Below are 25,000 nucleotides of genomic sequence, written 5' to 3' on the forward strand. Positions count from 1 at the left end.
TCGAGACCTGCCGCGGTTAATGAGGACGGATGCCCGTGCGTGGGAAGCGCTGGCGCTTTGTACTGTCTCCGTACAATTGCGCGTCTCCTGGAAGCAGTCAAGCTACCGCTACACACAGGCCAAGAACACGGCTGAGGCAACGACAGTTTGTTTCTGAATTAGCTCTAATTAGATCACTCCTTTATTTGTGCTTCTTGGCTGCTCGACGGCGGGCAGGTGCTCGGTTGCAGAGTGTCACAATATAGTATTAAAACGGAAAGCATTTATCTGTCTGTCCACGCACGTGCGCACACACGCACACACACACTAAATAATTCGCAAAATATACAGCCTAATTCATGCATACTTCATGTATTTTATATCATTTTAATTAGTCATCTTGATTCTAGTAACGTTGTATCAACGTGGTGTTTCGTACATGTTGTTAGCCTGTATCTAGAGATAAGATAAACTAGCATTTTGGTGATGAATGATGCCAACGAAAGAAATGCCAATTACCCAAGTTTGTCCTGCCCAACTGCATGGCAACTGGGGCAAGTTAACCCCTGACCTACTGGAATGGAGTATGGAGATACTGTATGGTGTGTGTGCGTGTGTGTGTGTGTGTCTGTGTGTGTGTGTGTGTGTGTGCGTGCGTGTGTGTGTGTGTTTGTGTATGCGTGTGAGTGAGAGAGAGAGCGTGCGAGAGAAATCTGTAAAAGCTCTCTCATGCGTGTCAAGATGTACTAAAGAGGACATGACTGACCCCATAGCGAGAGCATTAGGCACTGTGTATACCTCAGAGACTTGCAGCAAACGCAGCATACCAAAGAGATGAGTTACCGTTGAAAGCAAGCAAGCAAACACTCACACACACACACACACACTCACACACGCGCGCGCGCGCGCGCACACACGCACACACACAGTCTGACACATCAACTGCCCGACTATAACATCATGAGCTCACCTTTACGCACTAGCCCGCCCCTCTACTGCGGTCTGTAGGCTACAGTGCACTAATTGCTTCGCCGCTTGGTCTTTGTCAGTGAGGTGAGGTCGCATATGTGATATCATGTTAGTGCACTGTTCACAGGCAGGAGGCTAGACTACTGCTGGAGATTGGACGTCGGTATTTCTTGCAATGCGATCACAGCAGCAGCGAGGAGACAAAGCTACCCACTCTACCCGCTGTTGCTGTTGCTGACAGTCTCTCCGTTTCGCGGCTCTCTCTGCCGGTCCGTAGGGCGCGCGTGTGCCGCCTCCACAGAACAGAACGGGACACGGGACTCTTCGCATTCCAAGATTGACGAGGAACGAACAATGCTGGAAAAATGTCCAACGCTCTTGGATGATTAGAGCCGATACCGAGTTGTTCGCAGCAGCATGGTGAAAAACAAAGGTAAGCCAAGCCGCGTTTCTATGGCTTGTGTGCCATGGACATACGGTTGAAATAATAATACTGGGGCGGTTGTCGCGCTGCCTCTGGATACGGTTTTAAAGTTGGTTGACATATGGGGGTGCATCTGGCGCGCGAGAGATCACATTTCAGTCCGTTGATGGTTTGTTATTTCTTGGGTATAAAATCTATATTTCGACTCGATAATGCTAATGACAGCCCGTCCTCTTTGGAATCAATAATGATGACATCTGTTTAGTTATTTAATTACAGCTTTTCTTTAAGATTGTGATAAAATAAGACCTGAGAGAATCTATATTCTGTAGGACTTATTCTGAAAACACCTGCTCTCATGGAATAACATGCATTATCAATTCATTATGATTTATGATTGATATGCTGCATCTTGATAACTTGTCATTTCCATATTGAAGCCTATGTAGATTATGTTGCATCATCTAAAAGGGCAGTGTGCGTGTGTTTGTGTGTTTGTGTGTATGTGTGTATGTGTGTGTGTGTGTGTGTGTGTGTGCGTGTGCGTGTGCGTGTGCGTGCGTGCGTGTGCGTGTGTGTGTGTGTGTGTGTGTGATGATTACACGCACACTGTGTGTTATATATTAATTCATATAAACCAGGAGAAATCATAGCTTTTTAATTAAATGAAATTACCAGATACAAAGTTTAGCTGTAAAAGTAGTTTGACTTTTGTTGTGTAACTTGTATTAGAATAATCTGTGTGTTTTCAGAAGGTTTTATCCTTTAATTATGTCTAGGGACACTCCCACATCTGCACTGATTGCAATCAAACTAGAAGGGAGTGGCCCTCTGCAACTTCCAGCCTTCTAGCTCAATCAAGCTGCATTTCAGATCGCCTTCTTGTTAAATATTCATATTTTTGCATTCCTCTATATTTATCAGCCTTAGAGGAAATTGGATGTAACCAAATATTCAGAGTGTTTTTAACATCTTAACATCTTACTGTTATCACTGAAATGCACCTTATTTTGATTAAACGGGAGGCTGGTCGGAGGTAGAAATCAGAGGACATTTAATGCATAGAATGGAACGAGGAATGAAATCCATGTCCACCAGCCTCCCCTGATATGAAAGGCTTCCTAACGCTGTATGTTATGAATGTAATGTCGGCATATACTGTAGCTAAGCTTTATTATGTCTTGAATTTTGGCAGATGTTGCGACAGAGAATTTCCACATCGGCAGGCACTTGTCTGGCCTATATACAGCTTGGTGTTTACATAAATGTGTTCAGGGACCTCTGAAAAAAACAAAAAGACTTTAGAATCGCTCAAATTATCATATTCTCTCTTTTAAGGCCTCCACTCATTTCTCTCTTTCTGTCTCTCCCTCTCTCTCTCTCTCTCTCTCTCAACTACAGCACTGTATGGACCGTTTCCGCCACTGGCTGTGTTTCGTGCCGTTTGGCAGCGTTTGGTTTTAGCTGCCTCTATTTCTTCTATGCCTGTCCTTCAGGTCAGCCCAGTACCACCACGGTCCACCACAGGTGCTCCGTGGCTGGTCCTGTGTGTGTGTGTGTGTGTGTGTGTGTGTGTGTGTGTGTGTGTGTGTGTGTGTGTGTGTGTGTCTGTGTGTTTGTGTGTGTCTGTGTGTGTCTGTGTGTGTGTGTGTGTGTGTGTGTGTGTGTGTGTGTGTGTGTGTGTCTCCCAGGCTAGTCCTGTCATCACTAATTGACATGGTGGACGCCTGATGTCCTGGTCTGATTCATAGTGCATTACTCTAATATATTCTGATACGTGCCCTCCACATACGCATTGCTCTCATCTAGCCTCCCCTCCCCTCCCCTCCCCTCCCCTCCTCTCCTCTCCTCTCCTCTCCTCTCCTCTCCTCTCCTCTCCTCTCCTCTCCTCTCCTTTCCTCTCCTCTCCTCTCCTCTCCTCTCTTCTCCTCTCCTCTCTCCTCTACCCTTCCCTCCCCTCCTTTCCCCTCTCCTCTCCTCTCCTCTCCTCTCCTCTCCTCTCCTCTCCTCTCTTCCCCTCTCTTCTGTCCTCTCCTCTCCTCTTCTCTTTTCTTGTTCCTCCTCTCCTCTCCTCTCCTCTCCTCTCCTCTTCACACCTGTGCCAAGAAAAAGACGCGCCAAGTCGTTGTTGGAGAGACTCAGAGAGAGGTTGTAAAATAAGTCTGGTTTATGGTTGGGGATATAGGGCCACGATATTGGAGCCAAATGATAAATCTCTCTCACTGAGAGGTGCGAGCAGAGCTAACATGGTGATAGGGTGGTAATTACAATACACTGCGTTATTAGTGAACCTTTGATCATTATAATTGTATGTTCCTAATCGGATATAGCGCTTTCCCACCAGGTGCTCAGAGGCGAGAAGGCAAGGGAGGCTGGTGGAGGTAGAAATCGGAGGACAGGCTCATTGTAACGCATGGAAGTGCGTACAATGAGCCTGTCCTCCGATTTCTACCTCCACTTGCCTCCTCTGGTGGAAGGTGGAAAGAAGCCAGTGATATCTGGTGAAAAGGAGCTCATCCATAACACTCCCACTGTCAGGGTTATGAGTGTGTGTATTTGCAGGAAGGGGAAATGTTAATGCTGGGTTTATGACACTTATAAATGTATTGGTAATGTATCTCAGGGAGTGAAAACACTCATTAGCCATCTCATTTAGCTCAAAGCCATACAATTTCCTCATCATGAAAAGAAATCAGTGATAAGGCAAGGAATGGTAATGTGACCTTCTTCTTTTCCTTCGAGTGGCTCGATAACAGTGTTCATGATACAACGCTGTGTTTAACTCTATCCTTGAGCTGTCAAAGGCGCTAAGCTCTGCTTTTTAAATGTGTGTGTGTGTGCGTGTTTGTGTGTGCATGTGTTTGTGTGTGTGTGTGTGTGTTAATTTAGATTTGTTTTTCATTTGTTCATTTAGAGTTGTTTTTATGTGAATGTGTATGCGTATGTGTTTATGCATGCCTGTGTGTGTGTGTGTGTGTGTGTGTGTGTGTGTGTGTGTGTGTGTGTGTGTGTGTGTGTGTGTGTGTGTGTGTGTGTGTGTGTGTGTGTGTGTGTGTACGTGTGTGTGTGTGTGTGTGTGTGTGTGTGTGTGTGTGTACGTGTGTGTGTGTGTGTGTGTGTGTGTGTGTGTGTGTTAGGGGTTTGCATCAGTGCAGCAGGATGTTGACACAGACACTGTGTAGGGGAGCAGTGCAGAACAACACCAGCCAGCCTGCTCCTCAGGGTCTGGTGATGCAAAGATGAGCTGCCTTTGCATCAGCATGCTGTGCTGTGTTAACGTAAATACACACACACACACACACACACACACACGTGTTGATCGTGTTTGTGGCCTCTGTGTCACACTGCCCTGGACCTGTCACCCATAGAATATAACTAAAGTAGAAATATAAATTATAGAATGAACATTTCCCCGAAGGCCATAGCAATTTGACTGGCACACCAAAGATGGCCGCCGGTCCACCCTCCTGGGAATTCAGTTACTTGACTGGGAATGTCCGTTCTATTTATTTTAATTCTATGCTGTCACCAGCAAACACACACACACACACACACACACACACACACACACACACACACACACACCCACAGACACCACCCAGTGGGCAGCTCTTCACTAATGACCGTGGTTCCAGCGGTCCAGTCTGAGGTCCCCAGGGTCAGACCTCAGGGCCCTGACCGCTGACGGTTGCGGTTGTCAGATGTGTGACGGGTGACTGACATTTACTTCCCAGCCAGAGCTCTGCCGTTCCCTCAGGGACACAGCTAAAACATTCTGACAGTTATGACATTAGGGGCTAAGAAGGTTTAGGAAAGAGGGAGAAAGAGAGTGAGAGAGACAGAGAGAGAGTGAGTGTGCGTGTGTGTGTGTGTGTGTGTGTGTGTGTGTGTGTGTGTGTGTGCGTGAGTGTGTGCGTGCGTGCGTGCGTGCCTGCGTGCGTGCCTGCGTGCGTGCGTGCGTGCGTGCGTGCGTGCCTGCGTGTGTGTGTGTGTGTGTGTGTGTGTGTGTGTGTGTTTACGTTAACAGGCCTCTCATCTGTAACCTGTCTGTATCCTAGGGCATGTTATTAATTTGCTTCAGATTACATGTTCACAGTGCACTACTTCTGTAAATGAGCTAAGATGGCGACGGTGCGATAGAAGTGTCTCCTCAGACGACGGTGACTCATATAAACTCATTACTGTTGAGACCTGTTTCAAATAAAACTCCCAGCAATATGGTGTGTCTGTGACCAAATCTCTCTGCCGCCACTTCAAAGGCCTCAGTTAATTTTTGTAATTCCCTCATTTTGAGCTTACGTTTGGCGCTGTCGCTCGGTGGCGTCAGAAAACACACTTTTCTTTTTCGAGAGATGACATGCCCCCTAACATCAGACGGTTCGAGAGCGGTTGAAGAGAGAGAGGGAGTGATAAAGAGAGAGAGAGAGATTGAAAGAGGGGGAGAAGGAGGCAGGGAGTTAGACAGAGGAGTGATTCCAGGCATGTAGATTTGCAGGTTCTCTGAAAACAAACAAGTAAACAGACCAGGAAAGAGAGCCGGGATTTGATGCGGAACGTGTTTTGTCAGGCGGGGTGGCGGCGGGGGTGTGGTTTGGAGACGGGGGACGGGGGACGGGGGGGGCGGGGGGGGCGGGGGGGCGGGGGGTTGGGGAAAGCTGCTTTCTCATTGGCTTGGAATGGAATCTCATTTCTCAGTGCTTTGATCCTCAGTGAGGGCGAGAAGTTCTTAAGACTCCAGATGGAGGTGGGGGGGTCGTATTGGGAAAAGGTGGGGGGGGGGGTAGGGTGGGGCTAGTGGAAGGGAGACAGAGTGTGTGTGTGTGTGTGTGTGTGTGTGTGTGTGCGTGCGTGCGTGCGTGCGTGCGCATGCATGTGTGTCTGTGTGTGTGTGTGTCTTGTCTGTGTGTGTGTGTGTGTCTGTCTGTGTGTGTGTGTGTCTGTCTGTGTGTGTGTGTGTGTGTGTTTGCGTGTGTATATACCGGGGGTTATTAAAAGGAGTGAGGGGCTTAGAAAAAGTCTGGGTAAAGAAAAAGTAGGCCAGTTTTGTTTCTTTCACGACAGCAGTTAAAAATAGTGCCTGTACGTAGCTTCCTCACATCAAAGGCAACGGTACGGCTGGTGATGTAATAACTAATTTATATGATACATATATTAAAAGCCAGTTGCCTCATGGCTGGAGTGAAGGTTTGAGTGGTGCTACGGCAGGGGAGGCTAGTGGAGGTAGAAATCGGAGGACAGACTTATTGTAATAAGGCTGTCCTCCGATTTCTACCCGCACCAGCCTCCCCTGCATCTCTCAACGGCTGTCTCTTAGCTCCACTGCCGGCCGCCTCAGAGGGAACCCTCCTGTCGTGCGGGAGGTCTGGAGACCACAGATATTCCTGATGTTAGTGATACATATATGTCTGGTTTGACACATACTTTGCTGCCTATATATCCACAACTCCTGTCTCCTTTCTGTCATACTGTATACTGGGATATTTTTGCTATTTTTGGTGTTCTGAATAACTTTATTTCAACCAAGTCCCCTTGAGATCAAAAACCTATGTTTCTAGATAGCGACAGCTCTCGTATAAAACACCAACGAACAGTCATAATGTCAAGAAACATGCCCCAAAAAAAAAAAAAAACCTACGTAAAAAAGATAAGGTTGTGAAAAACACCCACCCCATTCATAGAGAGATGAATTCCCATCAGCCACTGCAGTGAGCCTGTTCTATTGTTGAGGGACGGAGTGACAAAACACATACAATCATGTATTCAGGAAATGTGTTATTCCTAAAAAAAAATGAACATTCAGTTAAAAACCATCATGAATACAGACATGACGAACGCAGAGACACGGTATCTTACTGCAGGAGGCGTGGGGGGGGGGGGGGGGGGGGGATTGGCGGCGGGGCGGGGGGCGGCGCGGGGGGAGGTGTGCTGAGGTGACTGTTGAATTGTTTGCGCTCTAACATTCATAACTCACTCCCTCCAAAACCACCCCGTGTTTATGTGAGGAGGAGGCTTGTTTACCGCCTCTTCACTGACTCAGGGGGGTGTTGGGAGAGATGGGGGTCAAATCGTTGTGACACCCCTGTCATGTAATTTCATATATCATATAGCACACCGTGGCAGATCACCCATAGGCTTTGTGTGAAATTGAAGAACTGTGCCTCGGTCGGCGTTCACATTATACGGTGCTTTTGAAAAAACAACATCAACGGTGTGTGAACTGCAGGAGCAATGGCCATGGGTGGGTTTTTATTACAATTCTGAACACCAACATGCTACTTCAGGACAGAAACCTCTAGAAGGGAACTAGAGGACATGATTGGGCTGTCTATCTATCTATCCATCTACTGTATCTATATACAGTACCTATCTATCTATCTACTGTATGTATGTATGTATGTATGTATGTGTCTGTCTGTCTGTCTGTCTGTCTGTCTGTCTGTCTGTCTGTCTATCTATCTATCTATCTATCTATCTATCTATATCTACTGTATGTATGTATGTATGTATGTATGTATCTATCTATCTATCTGTCTCTGTCTATTTATCTATCTGACTGTCTGTCTGTCTGTCTGTCTGTCTGTCTATCTATCTATATCTTTCTATCTATCTATCTATCTATCTATCTGTCTATCTACTGTATTTATTTGTTTATCAGTGTATTAGCCTGATATTTTGTTGCATAGTCATGGTGTAGAGAGTTTTTTGTTGCTACTCTACACAAGTTAACCATTTTGTTATTGCAATACTATTTGGCTATAATACAGTCTTGAAACACAAACCTAATGTGATTTCTTGCTGTCAGGCTGGGCACATTAAGGAGTTTGGTGTCACTGAAACCATCACCGAGTGACATTTTGTGAAGTGATTTACGCCAACTTGTCGCATTAGAGCTGGCTTGTCACGACTTATCTTCCCCCCCCCCCCTCTCTCTCTCTCTCTCTCTCTCTCTCTCTCTCTCTCTCTCTCTCTCTCCCCCCCCTCTCTCTCTTTCTCTCTCCCCCCCCCCCTCTCTCTCTCTCTCTCTGCCTTCCTCTCTCTCTCTCTCTCTCTCTCTCTCTCCCCCCCCCTCTCTCTCTCTCTCGCCCCCCCCCCCCCCCCCCCTCTCTCTCTCTCTGTCCTCCTGGTGTCAGAGTTGGTAGCCGTGTTCAAATACATCATGGAGGACGCTGGTGGTGTTTTTGAGCCAGCGTAGCTCCAGTAGGGCCTGGCTTCCTTTAGGTCCCTGTATTTGTCAGTGTGTGTGATTTGGGAGGACAGTGAGATGATAAATCTGTGTAAATGTCACAGCGAGACCTGCTGTGTGCAGACTGGCTCAGCGGGAGACCGGCAGGACCAGAGGGGAGAGGAGGGGGGGAGAGGAGGGAGGAGGAGGAGGAGGCAGGCGGGCGGGCGGGCGGGCGAGGCATTTAGAGAGGAGAGAAGGAGGAGAGGGGAGAGGGGAGAGGAGAGGGTTAGGAGGGGCAGGCGATGGGACGAGAGAGAGAAGATCGGGTCGAAAAGCAGAGGAGAGGCGAGCGAGAAAGAGAGGCAGAGGCAGTTTGTTTGCTTCCTCGCGTATTATATGACTCAGCACACTGAGACGGTAACCGAAAAGGACCAGTCCTGATACTGAGTTAACAGATCTAGTCTCTGTGAACATCCCCTCGCAGCCAGCTACACATACAACAGCCAAGGCTAGACGACAAGGAACTACCCAGTTTCAGAACGCCGTCGTGATACGACTCAGCGACTCAGCTTTTGGTCCAAAAACTGTCGGAAACGACGCGACTAAAATGTTCTTGCCAGCTCACCACCCCCCACCCAAAAAAAATATTCCCTCACAGAAACAACAACAAATGTCTGCTACGGTTAGCTCAGTGATCCAACGCGCTAGAGAGCTAGTTGTAACAAGCTAACTGTCAACAGAATGTCTGGGATGTGAATTACCCCGTTTTTAGAACGTCTCATGTCGGGCTCTTGGCGTCTCCGAGATTCATCTGGTCAGGGCTTTCAGTCTTAAGACGAGACAGAGCTCGGCTGTTGTTTGTGTACCCGGCTGAGCCCCAAAGGAGCCACGCTGAAGCCGCCCGCCAAGCATCCGCACGCTGCAACAGGAAATTAGACCCTCTCATACTTATTGACAGGGGCGGATTTCCCCCTCCCACCCTCCCATCCTCCTATCATCTCATCATCATTCAATCCCCAGCTTATTTGATGTGGATGTAGGGGTTAATGTCTGTTGTGGAGATGAGAGGAGAATGATTCAGTCATTACAGAGAGATACGCTCCTCTCTCTTTCTCTCTCTCTCTACTCTCTCTCCTCTCTCCTCTCCTCTCCTCTCCTCTCCTCTCCTCTCTCATCTCTCTCTCCTCTCTCTCTCTCCATCTGACCTCACTCTGTGTCTACAGTGCTGCACGTCTGGTGTCTCCCCACTGCCCTGTCCAATGGGGCTGCTGCTGTTTGCTTTGAAGAGTGCTTCTGTATGGCACAGAGACGGTGATGCAATGGCTGTCTCCCACTGCGGGATTTTAAACACGCCATTTTTTATTCTGTATACCTCATTAAATCGAAATCGCTATGTACTGTATACCATACCACGAGATTTCACAGGAACGTATAGACGTAGGCTACGGAGGACAGCTGGCAGGCAGGTCAATAGTGCTTATTTAATTAGTGAGGGTTGACACTCGCTCTGAAGGCTCTGATTAGGACTAAGGCCTTGATGACACCATTCCATCGCACCACTACAACGCCTTCGGTTGATGTGTGATTTCTACGATCTATTGGAATCTTGATGAGATGCATCAAAACACACTCCCACTCCTCAGAGACTAATCTGAGAGGACACTTGTTGTGGGTGGAATAACCCCCTCTGAGGAAATGTTCCATGTATAGAATATAAAATAGAATTAAATCAGTAATTGACTGAAAACAGATGAATGCCAGGCGCGGTGTCAAAGAGAGGGCAGAATTGTCTCGAGAAACGATCGCCTTGAATCCATTTACTCTGCTTATGTGGGATCCTTTCTTGTTGGAATGAGAATGACTTGGTCCCAGTGATACAGTAGTGTCATCTCTGCAATGCAGTGGCTTTTTCCCGGGGTGTTGGCGCTGTATTGGTGTCAAAAGCGTCACAGCTAACACCCCTACTCCCAAGCTTAAAGCTGTCTCCGCCTGCGCCCCGTCTCTCTGTGACATCTCGCCACGATTTTTTTGTTGCATATTCATGCGACGCCACACCCGTTCTTGGAGTATTTCTGGTGAAATTTTTTTTCGAAACACGCACCATTACAACAACCAAATTATGTTTTTTTGGTTTTGTTTTTTCACGCCCGGCATTATTTTATTTTGGATCATTCTCTGAAAATGATTATCCTCATTTCAGATAAAAATACCCTAGTTGGTTAACATTGTGATTATTTAAAAAATTGAATGTTTGATGACTGAAAATAGAACGTGGGGAAAATGGTTCATTTTTCAAAAAGCATAATTCAAGGCGATACAGTCCTCTGATTTGTCTGCTCCCGACAAGGGCTGTGATGGTTACACAGCCATATTTTGCAATGGCTGACCGTCCAGACCCTCCAAAAATCTGCAATTTCTCCAGTGTTCTAACTAAGATAACACAGATATTTAGCAAGCTACCGTAAATTTGTGAGACACATTTTCCAAAATGTGTGCATCGCGTGTGCTTTCGGAAACAGAAATGTTTTTCTCAATATCACTGTATACTCCGGTAAAATGAGCGTCACACGCTAAATTTTGGCTGTTGGAACACAATACTGGTATCGCTAAAACACTAAGACTATCCTCTCTTCAACAGTGGCTTTCGCACAATGTATTTGGGAGACACCAAACGGAGGGGAGGGTCAGCCTCAGAATGGCAGAGCCTATTTAAATCTAAAAAGTTGGAACTAAACGGTTATGACGGTTATTTCCATGACGATTGACCGATACCCAAAATTCCATGACCGTCACAGTCCTAGTCTCCCCCGCTATCCTCCTCTCCCCTCCTCTCCCCTTCTCCATTCTCCTCTCCTCCATCCCCTCCTTTCCTATTCTCTTTCAAGCCTTTGTGGCTAATTTACTGTGGCCAATTCTCAAGGCAGCTTTATATTTCTCCACATTCATCAGCCATTCCATATTTCACCCCTTAACATTTCCTACATCAGACACATCGAGCCGATATATGTAGCGATACAATTTACAAATATTGTTATAATATCACCAAATGTATTTTCGCAATACTAGCAATATTGTAATTGTGGCGCCTGTTTGGTTGTAACTGTGTAGCTGTAATATCAGAGAATTTAAAGGGCAATTGCCATTAGAAGGGCAAATGCCATTTATTATGTAGGCCTTTGACAAGGTATTTGACAATTTACAATACCTACAGGAATTTGACAAGGTCTTTTGACGTTACATTTTGAGCTTTGTCCCAAAATTTCATAATTTCACCATTTGAATCTTGAGGCCATGCTGCAATGATAGATGCAATACTCAAAGTGGTTAAACACCCCAGTGAATCAGTATACGGTTCGTGGCGGCCATTTTGCTCTGAATGAAACTGGAACTCTAGTTGCCAAAGAATAACTGCAGGCCAGTGCTCACAATTCTACAGCATGTTATTTAGTTTCATCTGTTCAGACCGCAGAGTTGTCAAGAGACATGGATCCTCAGTAACGATGGCAAAATAAAGAGAATTTTCTTCTCTATCCAAAAAAAATAAAAAATAAAAAACGGTCATACTTTCACTGTAATTTCAAAGGTCAAAGTCAAACGCAAGGATTCCTTTTTTACAAAGCAAATAAAAGACTTTACATGATCATTCATTCAAAAAGCCTGCATATGTAGTAAATCAAAGACAACCTCCTTTCAGTCTACGGTTATGAAAGAGCAAGGTTATCGCCCGGAGGAATTGAAAGCACTGTAATACAGTAGGCCACATTCTCCCCCCCCCCATCTCCCTTTCTCTCCTTCTCAGTTGTTTCCTATCTTTCATGATGGTTATTACATGGTGGTTATTACACGATGGTTATTACATTATGGTTATTACATGATGGTTATTACACGGTGGTTATTACACAATGGTTATTACACGATGGTTATTTGGCTCAGCTGTGTGCAGCTCTGTCGATAGACATGTGTGAATGATACTGCAGTAGCAATAATGGAGAGTGACAGAGAGTGATGTGTAGATAACAGAGATAAGATTGTGTCGTTTTTACCAACTCAGTCAGACTCATTGGAATATATAATATATATATGCCATTTAGCTGACGCTTTTATCCAAAGCGACTTACATTGCAGTGAGTGCATACATTTCAGTATATATGGTCCCAGCAGGAATCAAACCCACAACCTAAGCGTTGTTAGCTCCATGCTCTACCAACTGAGCCACAGAGGACCACATCATGGTCATTGGTAGCACTTAATTATACACTACTGTGTCTACTAGTATTTATCTAGTATATCTCGGAATTGATATGGTAAAACTGGGCACAAATGCATGCCTTCTTAAAATAAATCAACACACTCCCAAAGAAACAAAGAAACAAAAAGTATTTTATAGGTTCCTACGGTATAATTACAATCTTTCTGAGTAATTTCAAAAGCAAATATATCTGGCAATTTCTGCACAGTCCAATAAAGTGCCACGACGAATTGATTGTCGACCAGTAACTTACAGTGTATTACCAGTGTATAACACATGTACCCCTCCCCCTCCTCCCTCCCCCTCCCCTCCCCTCCCTCCCTGTTCTCCCCAGGTCGCCCCCTACCTCCCACGCCCTCATCCAGCCTGCTCCCCCCTGCCCCCCCTCCACCCTGCTCCGGCCCACCCCATCCTGTCCCCCCAATTATAAGGGAGTGCCAGGTACCCCTGCTGGACGGCAGCTCCCCCCACACCATGCTGGAGCCCCCTCCCGACGACGAGTTCTCCCCCAACTCATATCTCCTCCGAGCCTGCGCCCCTCCACCCCAGCCTCCCTCTGCGGGTAAGACCTCTTGCCTAGCGAATGTTCAGCAATGTGTCTTAGATACTCTACTCTGTACCATAAGGATTAGCCGTAGCCCTCTATACCCAGCCTAGGTACTGTGTCCAAGGGCCCAATCCAGACTTGGGATCCGGGTGTGTGATCCAGACTTTCAAGTAAACACGCATTGTTGCATGCGTTGATGTCAATGGGAGATTCACATGAAAATTCAGCCTTCGATTTACGATTTACGATTTACGATTATTTCTGTCTATTTAATCTGGGAAGTTTGTCGATTTTGGATAAACCCTTTTTTGTTCTTTTTTTTTTACGTAGTCAATGTGTCAAAGGATACTGATAATGCCCCAAATTGTTGAAGGTAATTCCCATTTTATTATCCATGATAGTTAATAATGATTATTTGAAATATGAGAAGTAATCCAACACTCAATAGTAATACAAAGACATAATTCTGGTAGAATAACATACAGTTTTTCTAAGACAGTAATCATGATGTATTATAATCATGATGTACAGTGCCTTCGGAAAGTATCAGACCCCTTCTCTTTTTCCAAATTTTGTTGTGTTATAGACTCAATTTAAAATGGATTAAATTAAAGGAATTTTGCCATTAATCCACACATAATACCCCAGAATGACAAAGCGAAAACATGTTTTTTGAAATTTCAGTAAATTTATTAAAATTGAAATACAGAAATACCTCATGTACATAAGTATTCAGACCCTTTGCTATGACACTCTTAAAATTAGCTAAAATGCAAAAATGTCATCAACAAATCAATAAGTTGAATTGAGTCCATCTTAATGCAAGCATGATAGTTGTAATGTAATTTTGGAATTAATATCTTTGTTTTTATAGAGTCTCTGATTTGCATAGGAATCAATTACACACTGTGTGGATCAGGTTGTCATTACAAACTGAGCAAATGGAGAGGAACAAAACTGCTCAGGAATGCCTGAGGAGACTTACAAAAATCTATAAAGTTGAATGGCGGAGAGCAAAACACAGTCGATGGGACAACATCATCTCAGTCACTCTGCAAAATTGATCTATAACCAAGTGGCCAAGAATCCCTTAATGGAAAATAATCTATCTCATATCCATAATTGTGTTTGCAACAATGAATTCAAGTGATACAGCAAAGAAAGTGGCTGGAAATGTGTTTATTTGGTTTTACTACAAGCAAGTTTAGTGCAAATCCAGCACATGCAATGCAGTTTCTGCACCATCTCTGGTGTGAAGAATAGTGGTAGCTGCATCAAGTTATGGGTATGTTTGTCACTGGCAGGGACTGGGGAATTTGTCAGGATCAAGAGAAAATTATGGAATTTGCTGAGTTGGTAGTGACATCCTGATCTACACAGTGTGTAATTATTCCTATGCAAATCAGAGACCCGATAAAAACAAAGATATTCATTCCAAAATTACATGAACTATTATCCTTGCATTAAGATGGACTCAATTCAACTTATTGAGTGATTTGTTGATGGCATTTTTGCATTTTAGCAAATTTTAAGAGTGTCATAGCAAAGGGTCTGAATACTTATGTACATGAGGTATTTCTGTATTTCAATTTTAATAAATTTACTGAAATTTCAAAAAACGTGTTTTCACTTTGTCATTCTGGGGTGTTGTGTGTGGATTGATAGCAATTTTTTTAAATTTAATCCATTTTAAATTGAGTCTATAACACAACAAAATGTGGAAAAAGTGAAGGGGTCTGAATACTTTCCGAAGGCACTGTATAATGGTATTTCATTTTATGATATTTTTTAAATGATATGTTTTTTGCCACTAAGTTAGAATAATGTGAAGCCATATTGTAAAAAATACAATTACATTCTGAAAGCAATGCGGTTGATTTACAACATACTATTTGCATATTAATTATATCTGTCATATTATATAATGAGTCCTTATTATGGACAAAATATCTAAATATGTGTGTGGAGCAGGCTGCATTGCATTCATAAGGACATACAATATGTTTCAAGGCTTTTCTTTTTTTCTATTGGACATAATGAAGAGGGTTTAGTACAGCAGGCCTACTAAAATGAAAATCCAACTCTTTCAATTCAATGGAAGCTAACAAATTAATTAGGTGTAGGATACATATCTACAGTACGCATTAGAATTGTGGATTAATTAATTTAATTGTGGTTTAATTCATTCATTTAAACTATTATTGAATTGAATTGCAGATGTACACATTTTTCTTCAGAGAAATTGAATTGAGGGAATTTCTGGAGACAAGAAACGTAATTGAAGCTTTTTTTGTGAACCTGTCTCCAACTGTGGATCCATCTAACTGTCCATCAAAAAAACATTGTTCAAAAACATTACTCACATAAGAAATGATGCCACAACGATCCCACTTATTTCATTTTCCCATTATACTGCCCTTAATAACTTTGCCTTTGTGCGCAAAACATGAACAAGCAAGCAAATTTCTGTCTTTGAGTATGCTTTTGTTCCAGGCCCAGCAAATGCAGCTGTTAGTTTCTAATCACGTCGGTATTCAGAATGAGCCTTCCCCAGGTGACACAGTTCTCCTCAGTGGGAGTGGAGGGTGGAAGGAAGGGATTTAGGACGATTACTTAGACACCACACTGAGTCTGCTGGCTGCAGGAAAAAACGGGGGGAGAAAGCTTTGTCTGTGTTTCCTAGGCTTTCTCTGGGCTTTCTTTTGTAACGTTCTGACTGTATCTTAGAGATTTATAGGGGTTTTTTCATTCCACACGTCTATGTTCTCACCTCCAGACTTCACTTTGAAGACAGAAAGTGGTGCGCAAGGCTTTACTACTTTGGTTTCAAGTTGTGGATTTATGTTTGGGATTTATATTTTGCTATTATCTAACCGTAGATGACAATAAACGCAGTATCAATTCATGAGAAGGAAAGTTACAAATTGAAGTATTTAAGATATTACAATACGCACTGACACTCAAGTTGAAACATTTGTGTTGTGTCACCTGTTCTTTGCATCTGTAATGTTATTTGCAATCTATTAAATCTTTAACCCCTAGTGAATACTCACTAAATCTATTTTGAGGAAATAGTTTATAGTAGGCCTGTAATGTGTTTTACATACCACTGTAATCTGGTCAGATTTATTTCTGGATGAAAAAAATATGAATTACCTTCATATTAACAACAATTTTCTGTCAGTGTTTAATTCTTTTATTGACAAAATCAGCATTTGAATTCATAGTAATGCCTATGAATTCCAAAACAGGTAATTAAAAAGGGTCGTGTATTGCAGTTCAGCTCTGCTTATCACCAGGAGTACTACATTACCCAGGCTCTCTTGTTTCCAGTCCAGCTAGCAGCTACACAGCAGACACTTATTCACTTGTCTGTGGGTTCACAGTCTTCCACTAACAGGATGATCCCCAGGTCTCCTCCTTCAAGTGGGTATTGTCCATTTTCCTTCATCTGATTTCTGTCGTCTGAATGGCTTTGAAGTTGAGGGGCCACCGGCTCCTATTGTCAGGGGTCAGGTGTTGTTCTGTGTGCTGTGAATGTAGCACAGGGACATCTCAGTATCTCACAGAGACCAAATAGATATTCCCCGGCCTTTCCGTCACACACGCGGCTTTGGCTCTGTCTAAATCCCAACACACCTAGGGAAGTCCACTCCTTGTGAAAGGGCAATCATGAGAGCTTTCACTGATAAAACTGGCACGAGCTGCCCTGTAATCATAGAATCTAGTCAACATACTGTAGCGTACCGGAATTAATATCAGAAAGCAGTGAAGGCGATGATCTCGCTCCTCTTCTACGGCTCTAAATCGGTAAGTGTTAGTTAGACCGATCTAATGAACGAAAAATTCAGAAACCAGTCGGAAATAGTTATTGCTGGAACAAAGTCTAAGTCTTAATGAGATTACCTTTGGCTTTGATCAGTCATAAATCTTTATTAAAACCGCTGGGGCGGGTTCTGAATTCGAGACCAACGACGTGATTATAGGCAATTTCAAACGACTTTGCATCCAGGGCTCTAATTAGCTTACCTTTTTAAGTGGAGCAGCATCAATCATATATAAACTGAGTACAGCATGGCTCACCTTCCGTGCCATCTTCTATCGGACACATTTATAACACTGCAAACAGGAGCACATTGGTGACTGGAGGGTCACCCTCTGCAGCAAAAATATTCAGACCAATTTCACATAATGTAATAACTTAGAATCCCTCTGTTGTTATGTTGTTGTAATACGTCTTGATAATCGAACGTAATAATTGTGTATATCCTATACATTAGCGTGTAAGAGGTTTTTGTATATTCTGAGGGGCCCTTTTTTTCTTGCTTCTTCAGTTTATGCTGTGTATTTGTTGAATGTGGACAGAGTCAGCAGGCAGACAGACCGGTATACAGACACCAGAGTAGTGTCTTATAAAGCAAAATGCAGCAACTCAGGCTTACTCAATGTCATTTGTTAACTTAATGCAATTTGGAGAAAATGCGTCCCACTTTCAGTGCACATGCAGAGAAAGTGCCGACACTTTGCTCTAACTCCAAAGGAAATGGCAAATTTCTCTCTCTCAAAACATACCCTTCGGCTTCCTCGTGAAGTTGTATTATTTTCATTCATTGAGCACTTAAGAATTGTATCAACACTGTGTCAGCTACTGTAGCATCACTGTAAAACAGAAACTCCAACACAGAAACAGAAACGGCAAATGTTCCTCTTTGTAACCTGGATGACAGCTAGACTGCAGGGGATTGAGACGACCATTTTATTTTTCTTTGCACCATTGAATTCATTTTCACAAGCAATAATGAGATTAATTCATGTATTATGATATGGTATATACACATATGTTAGTTATTGTCTTAAAACATGTATTGTATATTATGAAATACGAAAATAATGTAATTGTTTTTGTATGCACTTATACCTCCAAGGTATGGTGTCTTGTAGATAAGTCCTTAAGATCATACTGTAGGGAAATATTGCTTATCAATATAGAATTTTGTGAATGCAAAGTAAAGGAGTAAATCAGTTTTGATATTAGATAACCAGCCAAGAACAGCCTTTACTCATCCAGTAGTATCCAAAATGGCTGAACTCAACATGGGTATGTTTTGTAATTTTGTATTACAAAATTAATATACACAACATGTTATTACAATTGTGTTAATAGAGTAATTACAGCTGTACTACAAGTATTACCAAATTGTCGAATGAATATAGTGTATTGGAATGCAAAATATGTCTTCTGTGTACGCATATGACTTATGGAAGAGCTAGTTCATTAGGAAGATAAACTGTCAGACAGGTGGTGAAAATACCATGGATGATTCTCCCACGCAAATGTCAATATCACCAGGGGACAATGTAGCTACAACATGAAATGGCATCCAGTCCCTGGCCTAAGGAGATTGATGGCCAGGCACGGCAAAGACTAAGCTTATATTAATGCAAGTCTCTCAGCGTAAATTGTTTGTAGACAGAGGTGGTTTTGTGACGACTGACAATTAACCCTCATTGTCAGGCAAGGACATGTAAGTACAATATACAGTACTATACATTGTGCCCTTCTGTTATGTATGGAAATATTGTTATTAATGCTAATAACCCTATGGATATTTTTAGCTGTGAGAGAAGTGGCAGATTTACTGCGGGTTTGACAGGTTCCTGTCATCCTGAACTCCATTGAGGTTACAAACATGTCTCTAGTCTTTGTGAAGTGTGCTTCTGATTGTGTTGTGTGTTCACAGTTCAGGTAGCAGTATATATAAGACTTAGCTTGTTAATTGGTTGTTTTCAGTTTTGGCTTCTGGTTCCTTGTTGGTTACACTATGACAAGGATTACTGCTACTGTGTTTATATATTAGTTATATATATAGGTATGTAGAGTAGCTAGGGATGTAGAGAGATGCAGTACTACTTGTTTTCTGTATTTGTTTAGATAAACTGTAAAAGGATCCTATTATTCACCTATGGCGTTGGCGTCAATTACATCTCAATTCCTAATTAATTGAATTTATAGTACTTCTTCACAATGAAGCATTTTGATATCTTAGATTAATTTGTTTTCATTTGTTCCACCAGCTGTCATTATTTCAGTCGTCTCTTTAATTTACAAACACAGTCCTTTATCATTCATAGAAACAATTTCACCAACGATCTCAAACAAGTTAAAAAGACAGCACTATACAATAGATAGCTTAAACCATCGATTTTTGCTTTATATTGCAATGCGTTTTATTCACCAGGGCTACAGCAGAGATGGAATTCACTACCTGTAGGCCGAGTGTTATTTAGTTATTGATTTCTTTTAAATCATTATGACAACTTTGTAGTCATTTCCTCTATTCCTCACCCATGAGTTTGCGTTTCATCGAATTTCCTCATCCTCCTCATGACTTATTTAGTGGTGTCAGTGTAAATCACAGCTTATGAGTGTTACTGTATATTGATGTGACAGTTAAGAGGAGAGATTGAAGTACAAAACCATAGCGCTCACCAGAAGTGGGCCACAGATGGTGTCTAAAACCAATCCGGATTCAACACGACTAAAGTAATGTAGAACGACGTTATGACCGCATATCATTTTGTGTTTCTTTCTTGTGAAATATCGATGTTCTTACAGCGATTTTTTCATCGATGCAATTTATATTTTTGTGTTCATTCTGCCCTTTTGACTAAATGCTGTTGTCAAACTCCTCGAACAGTAAGAAGTGTGTTCCTAAAGCCTCCATACCACCGTATCGCCCCCCTCCCTCCTCAGACCTGCCTGTGTTCTATCAGCGAAGCCAGTGTATGTGTAGTTGGTATGCATTTTTAGTTCCTAATTTCAGCACGAACCTATGCTACGGTATTAACACCTGCTTCCCAGGACTGACTTTCTCACAGGTGTGGTGTGGGAGAGGAGAGGTGTCTAGGTGTGTGTGTGTGTGTGTGTGTGTGTGTGTGTGTGTGTGTGTGTGTGTGTGTGTGTGTGTGTGTGTGTGTGTGTGTGTGCGTGTGCCTGCACACGCTGTGTCTGTGTGTGTGTGTGTGTGTGCCTGCACACGCTGTGTGTGTGTGTGTGTGTGTGTTGGGGCCTGTCTCACCCCAACATTCACACACAGTGTGAAGGTTTAGCGGGAGCTGTATGTGAGCAGTGGCAGACCCAGTAGCAGCAGTAGCTAGTCCTGGAAAGAGCTGGGCTCTTACCGTACTAATGCTCCCCATGTATTATTCATTTGTTGTTCTTTTCCCTCTTTCTATTTCGGGTGTCTTTGAATTTATAAAGCGAAAGAAAAGGGGGAAAAAAAAGGGTCTCTCCAACAGGGACTTCACCAGAGGTTTCAGCGGAGTCTTAGCATGTTTGATCATTCACATCCTCTCCACCTCTTTTATGACCGAAAGTCAAATTAATTTTTGTTGTCGTCTCGTCCTTGAAGCATTTTGAATAAATGATATTAACGGCTCAGATGGGGTCCAATGATGTGTGTAATTTCAGAGCTTTTGGCCGTTTGTTTTGGAGGTTTCAAGCTGAATTTGCAGTCTGGTTTTCCTGTTGCTGCCGCCGCCGCCGCTGCTGCTGCTGGTGGACACGTATTACTCTCTAATTAGCCGGGATGAGTGGCTGTGGCGGAGAAACGCTGTGCTCTGAATATTTAAAACCTACCTCTCACCCACCCCCCCACCCTCACCCCCCTCCCCCCCTCCACCCCCTCCCCCCACCCCCCCCCTCCCCCTTCCCCATCTCCTCTCCTCTCTCCATCCGCCTCAATGTTTCATTTGCACTAAAGTGGCGCAATCTCTGCTTTTTAATTAAATCCCCATGAAGAGAGAAGATCAAGGGGACAGTGGCTAAGTAGCACGCTCCGATACAGAGCTGTCCTCTGGCGCCCGCCGCCTTCCCAGATCCTCTCGTCCCCGTAGAGGAGCTGGGCGAGTGTGTATGATCCCCGGCTTCTCAAGCACGGACGCTACTCTCCCTGATCTGGCTGGCACGCTCGCCGCCGTGTTTTTCGCTGTGACGCTCGCCGGGGCCGGGGTACTCTCTTGTCTGTCTGCCACCCGCCGATGCCCGAAGGGATTGGTAACAACCTACTGTGCAGCTCCTTCCCCTGAACACAAGTTCCCTGTGGAAAAACCAGAAACTGAACAGAACTGTTAATCCTCTCTATTCTCTGTCTCAATCCCGTGGTCTCTGCCATCGACACCGACGCACATGATGCAGTGTGAGTCTTTGCCACGGCAGTTGAATGCTGGGCCTGGCGTATCGACAGCATGTATTTCATCCATAGCATATAGAGGAGCAACACAATGGCCATAAGTCTATTGTGCTTATTGTCTTTGGGTCCTTGATGATTTTGAATGGCTGTATACTTGGCTGAAGCGACGTATGTATATTTTTGGAATTGTCAAATGAAATGTATTCAGTGGTTCCTCTGTGGAAGCTGGACCAATCTGCCACGTATCTGGAATAGCAGGGAAGGTGCAGGGAGATGAGAGTCAATGATGAAGAGGCCTCATTAATGCCTCAATTCAATCCATTTCAGATATGGGCTGAGACACAACATTAATTACTGTTGTGCAGCAAGTCAACGTGTTCAAACATTGTGTCAGTTTCACCCTGAGATATTGTTTGAGGGCATGAATCCACACATTCATCACTGCCATACAAGAAGAATGGGCCATATGTATTTACCCTGTCCTGGAAAGCCATTGTCTGCATTTGATTGAATAACGGCCTGAGGGTTTAGTGAACATTCCAGATGTTAATGGTGCTACAATAAGCGTTCAGTTGCACCATAGCCGTCCCCCAATGCTTATCAGTCTACATACAGAACACAACATTGAGCCATATGTTGACCCATTCAACCGTGATCCCACGCACGCATGCACACACACACACGCACACACACACACTTAAAACACATTAATTCAGCTCACAATACCATTTTGGCCTCCTGATGAGAACCTGGCTCACACTGCAGCCTGGTATCGTTCCATCATTCAAACACACACACACACACACACACACACACACACACACACACACACACACACAAGATCTGTCATTATTGTACACACTGACCTTTAGGCCAGTGTGTCAATGAGGATATTTGCACCTGTTTGCCTTGTGTGTGTGTGTGTGTGTGTGTGTGTGTGTGTGTGTGTGTGTGTGTGTGTGTGTGTGTGTGTGTGCGTGTGTGTGTGTGTGCGCGTGTGTGTGTGTGTGAGATAAAATGAATGAAAGAGAGAAGCGAGGACCACGGACAGAAAAACAATGCCCCTCTGTTCTCATCCTAGCTCATTTATTTTTAAGCAGACTGAGTCACAGTAGAAATCTCTATTTCTATTACCTTGTGCTGTCTGGGGGCCCCTCTCTCTCGCGCCTGCCATGTCTAGATTGTGTCTTTTATCATTCCAAATTGACATTTATGCTTTTACTCGTATTGTTTTTCCAAGGTTTCCCACCGCTCATGTTGGGCAATTTATTTTAATCCTTGTCATTCTAGCCCGTAGCCTAGCGGAGCTGAGCCACAGTAATTTCAGCATCGCCATGCACCACTAACAACAACAAGCCAGCTACGCAGGCGGCCAGGCAGGCAGGGAGACGGGCAGGGAGACGGGCAGGCAGGCAGGGAGACGGGCAGGCAGGCAGGGAGACAGGCAGGCAGGCAGGCAGGGAGACAGGCAGGCAGGCAGGCAGGGAGACAGGCAGGGAGACAGGCAGGGAGGCAGGGAGACAGGCAGGGAGACAGGCAGGCAGGCAGGGAGACAGGCAGGCAGGCAGGGAGACAGGCAGGCAGGCAGTGAGACAGGCAGGCAGGGAGGCAGGCAGGGAGACATGCAGGCAGGCAGAGAGACATGCAGACAGGCAGGGAGACAGACAGGCAGGCAGGGAGGCAGGCAGGGAGACATGCAGGCAGGCAGAGAGACATGCAGACAGGCAGGGAGACAGACAGGCAGGCAGGCAGGGAGGCAGGCAGACAGGTAGGAAGACAGGTATGTAGGTAGGCAGACAGGCAGGCAGACAGGTAGGGATACAGGCAGGCAGGGAGAGACATGCAGGCAGACAGGTAGGGATACAGGCAGGCAGGGAGAGACAGGCAGGCAGGGAGAGAGACAGACAGGTAGGGAGAGAGACAGACAGGTAGGGAGAGAGACAGACAAGCAGGGAGACAGGTAGGCAGGGAGAGAGACAGATAATCTGGCAGGCAGGGAGAGAGACAACCAGACAGACTGACAGGCAGGGAGACAGACAGCCGGTCTGCTGTTGTTCCATGTCACCCTGCACTCGTTGCCTGAACTGTAATTGCTTTCAGATATTTTTATTCCTTCTAGTCTCTGGCTCAGCTTTTTTTTCCTTGTATTCTTTCAACATGCCTTCTTTATTTCGACAACAGCTGAGATGGGGAGATAAATGTCCTTAACACCGAGGTCATTATTATCTGTAACAATATGTATTTAGTGTGGACACATGAAAGTGGAGGTCTGTATTTTAATAATAGGTTTATATTCATGTCTTTCTTTATTTATCTCTGTCCTCAGTATGCAATATTGTTTGCAAGTTTCTTCAGTGGGAGTTTCAACAGATGTATCCAATACGTTGGTAAAGTGATACCATAATCATAGAATACCATGACAATACAGCTTATTGGAAGTCCCATAGGAGACTTTTTTGGGGGGGCTATTTTTTTTTTGACACTGTCTCTATTTCTGGTTTGATGGAAAAAGCGAAATAATGAACACTAGTCAATTTGATTGACTGTTTGGGTGTCTTCAGTGCCGTTCCACTTTACCACTGTATTGCCTTGAATTTTCATTAAAAAAACATTTCCACAGTAAATATCCAAAATGCTTATAAAAATAGACATGGTCTCTCTGCGCTGTGTAACACAGTGTATGTTTGCGCGGCCTTAATTATAATGCCAATTATTCATCAGCTCAGTTAAATGACAGGGAAGAGAAAGCCATCAAATAAAACCATGTTAAGAGAGGAAGAGGTGGAAGGAAAAAGGGAGGAGACGGGGGGGGGGGGGGGGGGGACATTTTCACAGATGCAACAACCAGAGTAGCTGACGCTGCTGTTGTTGTTTCATATCTCAACAGGTTTTGTTTTCTTTTTAAATACACACCTATAGAAGCCTGCAACGTACTGTAGGCTGAGATGTCAGAGATGTCAAAGACGTCAAAGATGTCACACACGCGCACCAAGGAAGAAGGTTCCGGAAACGTCTCTTGTCTGCACTTTTCCCTGCTGCCGCATGCTGGGAAAAAAATGCTGTTGTTTTGTTAAAGAAAGCAAAAGGAAGATTCTGCAGTCTGCTTTTTTTTTTGTATGTGAGTCTCTTAACAATAGTTGTGCTACAGAACACGGTATTTGTCCCATTCACACTGTATGACGCCTTTGTAGCGTGCTTGGGTGGGTCTGAGCACCAATGGGAGACTCAGCTTAGAGGGCCATACTGATGGACCCGGAAATCAGCGAGGACGGGGAGAATATTGCTGCAGCTTAACATACCAAGACACAAACATAACAATAAATCCTTATTTTTTCAATGAAAACATTCATTTTTCTCACAATAATTGAGCTATTTGGGGATTTGTGCTCCATTCATATTGATCCCAATATACTCTTTTTGTTGGAGAAGATGTGGGTTTTTGATATATAGCGAAAACAGACACACTCTCAATTTC

At 44.0% G+C, this 25,000-nt stretch overlaps 1 protein-coding gene across 1 annotated transcript in view; it reads left to right on the forward strand.

The window, feature by feature from the left end:
- Nucleotides 1-25,000, forward strand: part of tenm2b (teneurin transmembrane protein 2b) — a gene marked incomplete at its 5' end in the record, with an annotated part of 107,633 nt that overhangs the window by 9,042 nt on the left and 73,591 nt on the right. The window contains one exon of the mRNA XM_083693809.1: nucleotides 13,121-13,348. Coding sequence (XP_083549935.1) covers nucleotides 13,121-13,348 — 228 coding nt within the window. The remainder of the gene's footprint in view (nucleotides 1-13,120; nucleotides 13,349-25,000) is intronic.

Source organism: Argentina silus, assembly GCF_951799395.1.
Source record: "Argentina silus genome assembly, chromosome: 2".
NCBI classification, from domain to species: Eukaryota; Metazoa; Chordata; class Actinopteri; order Argentiniformes; family Argentinidae; genus Argentina; species Argentina silus.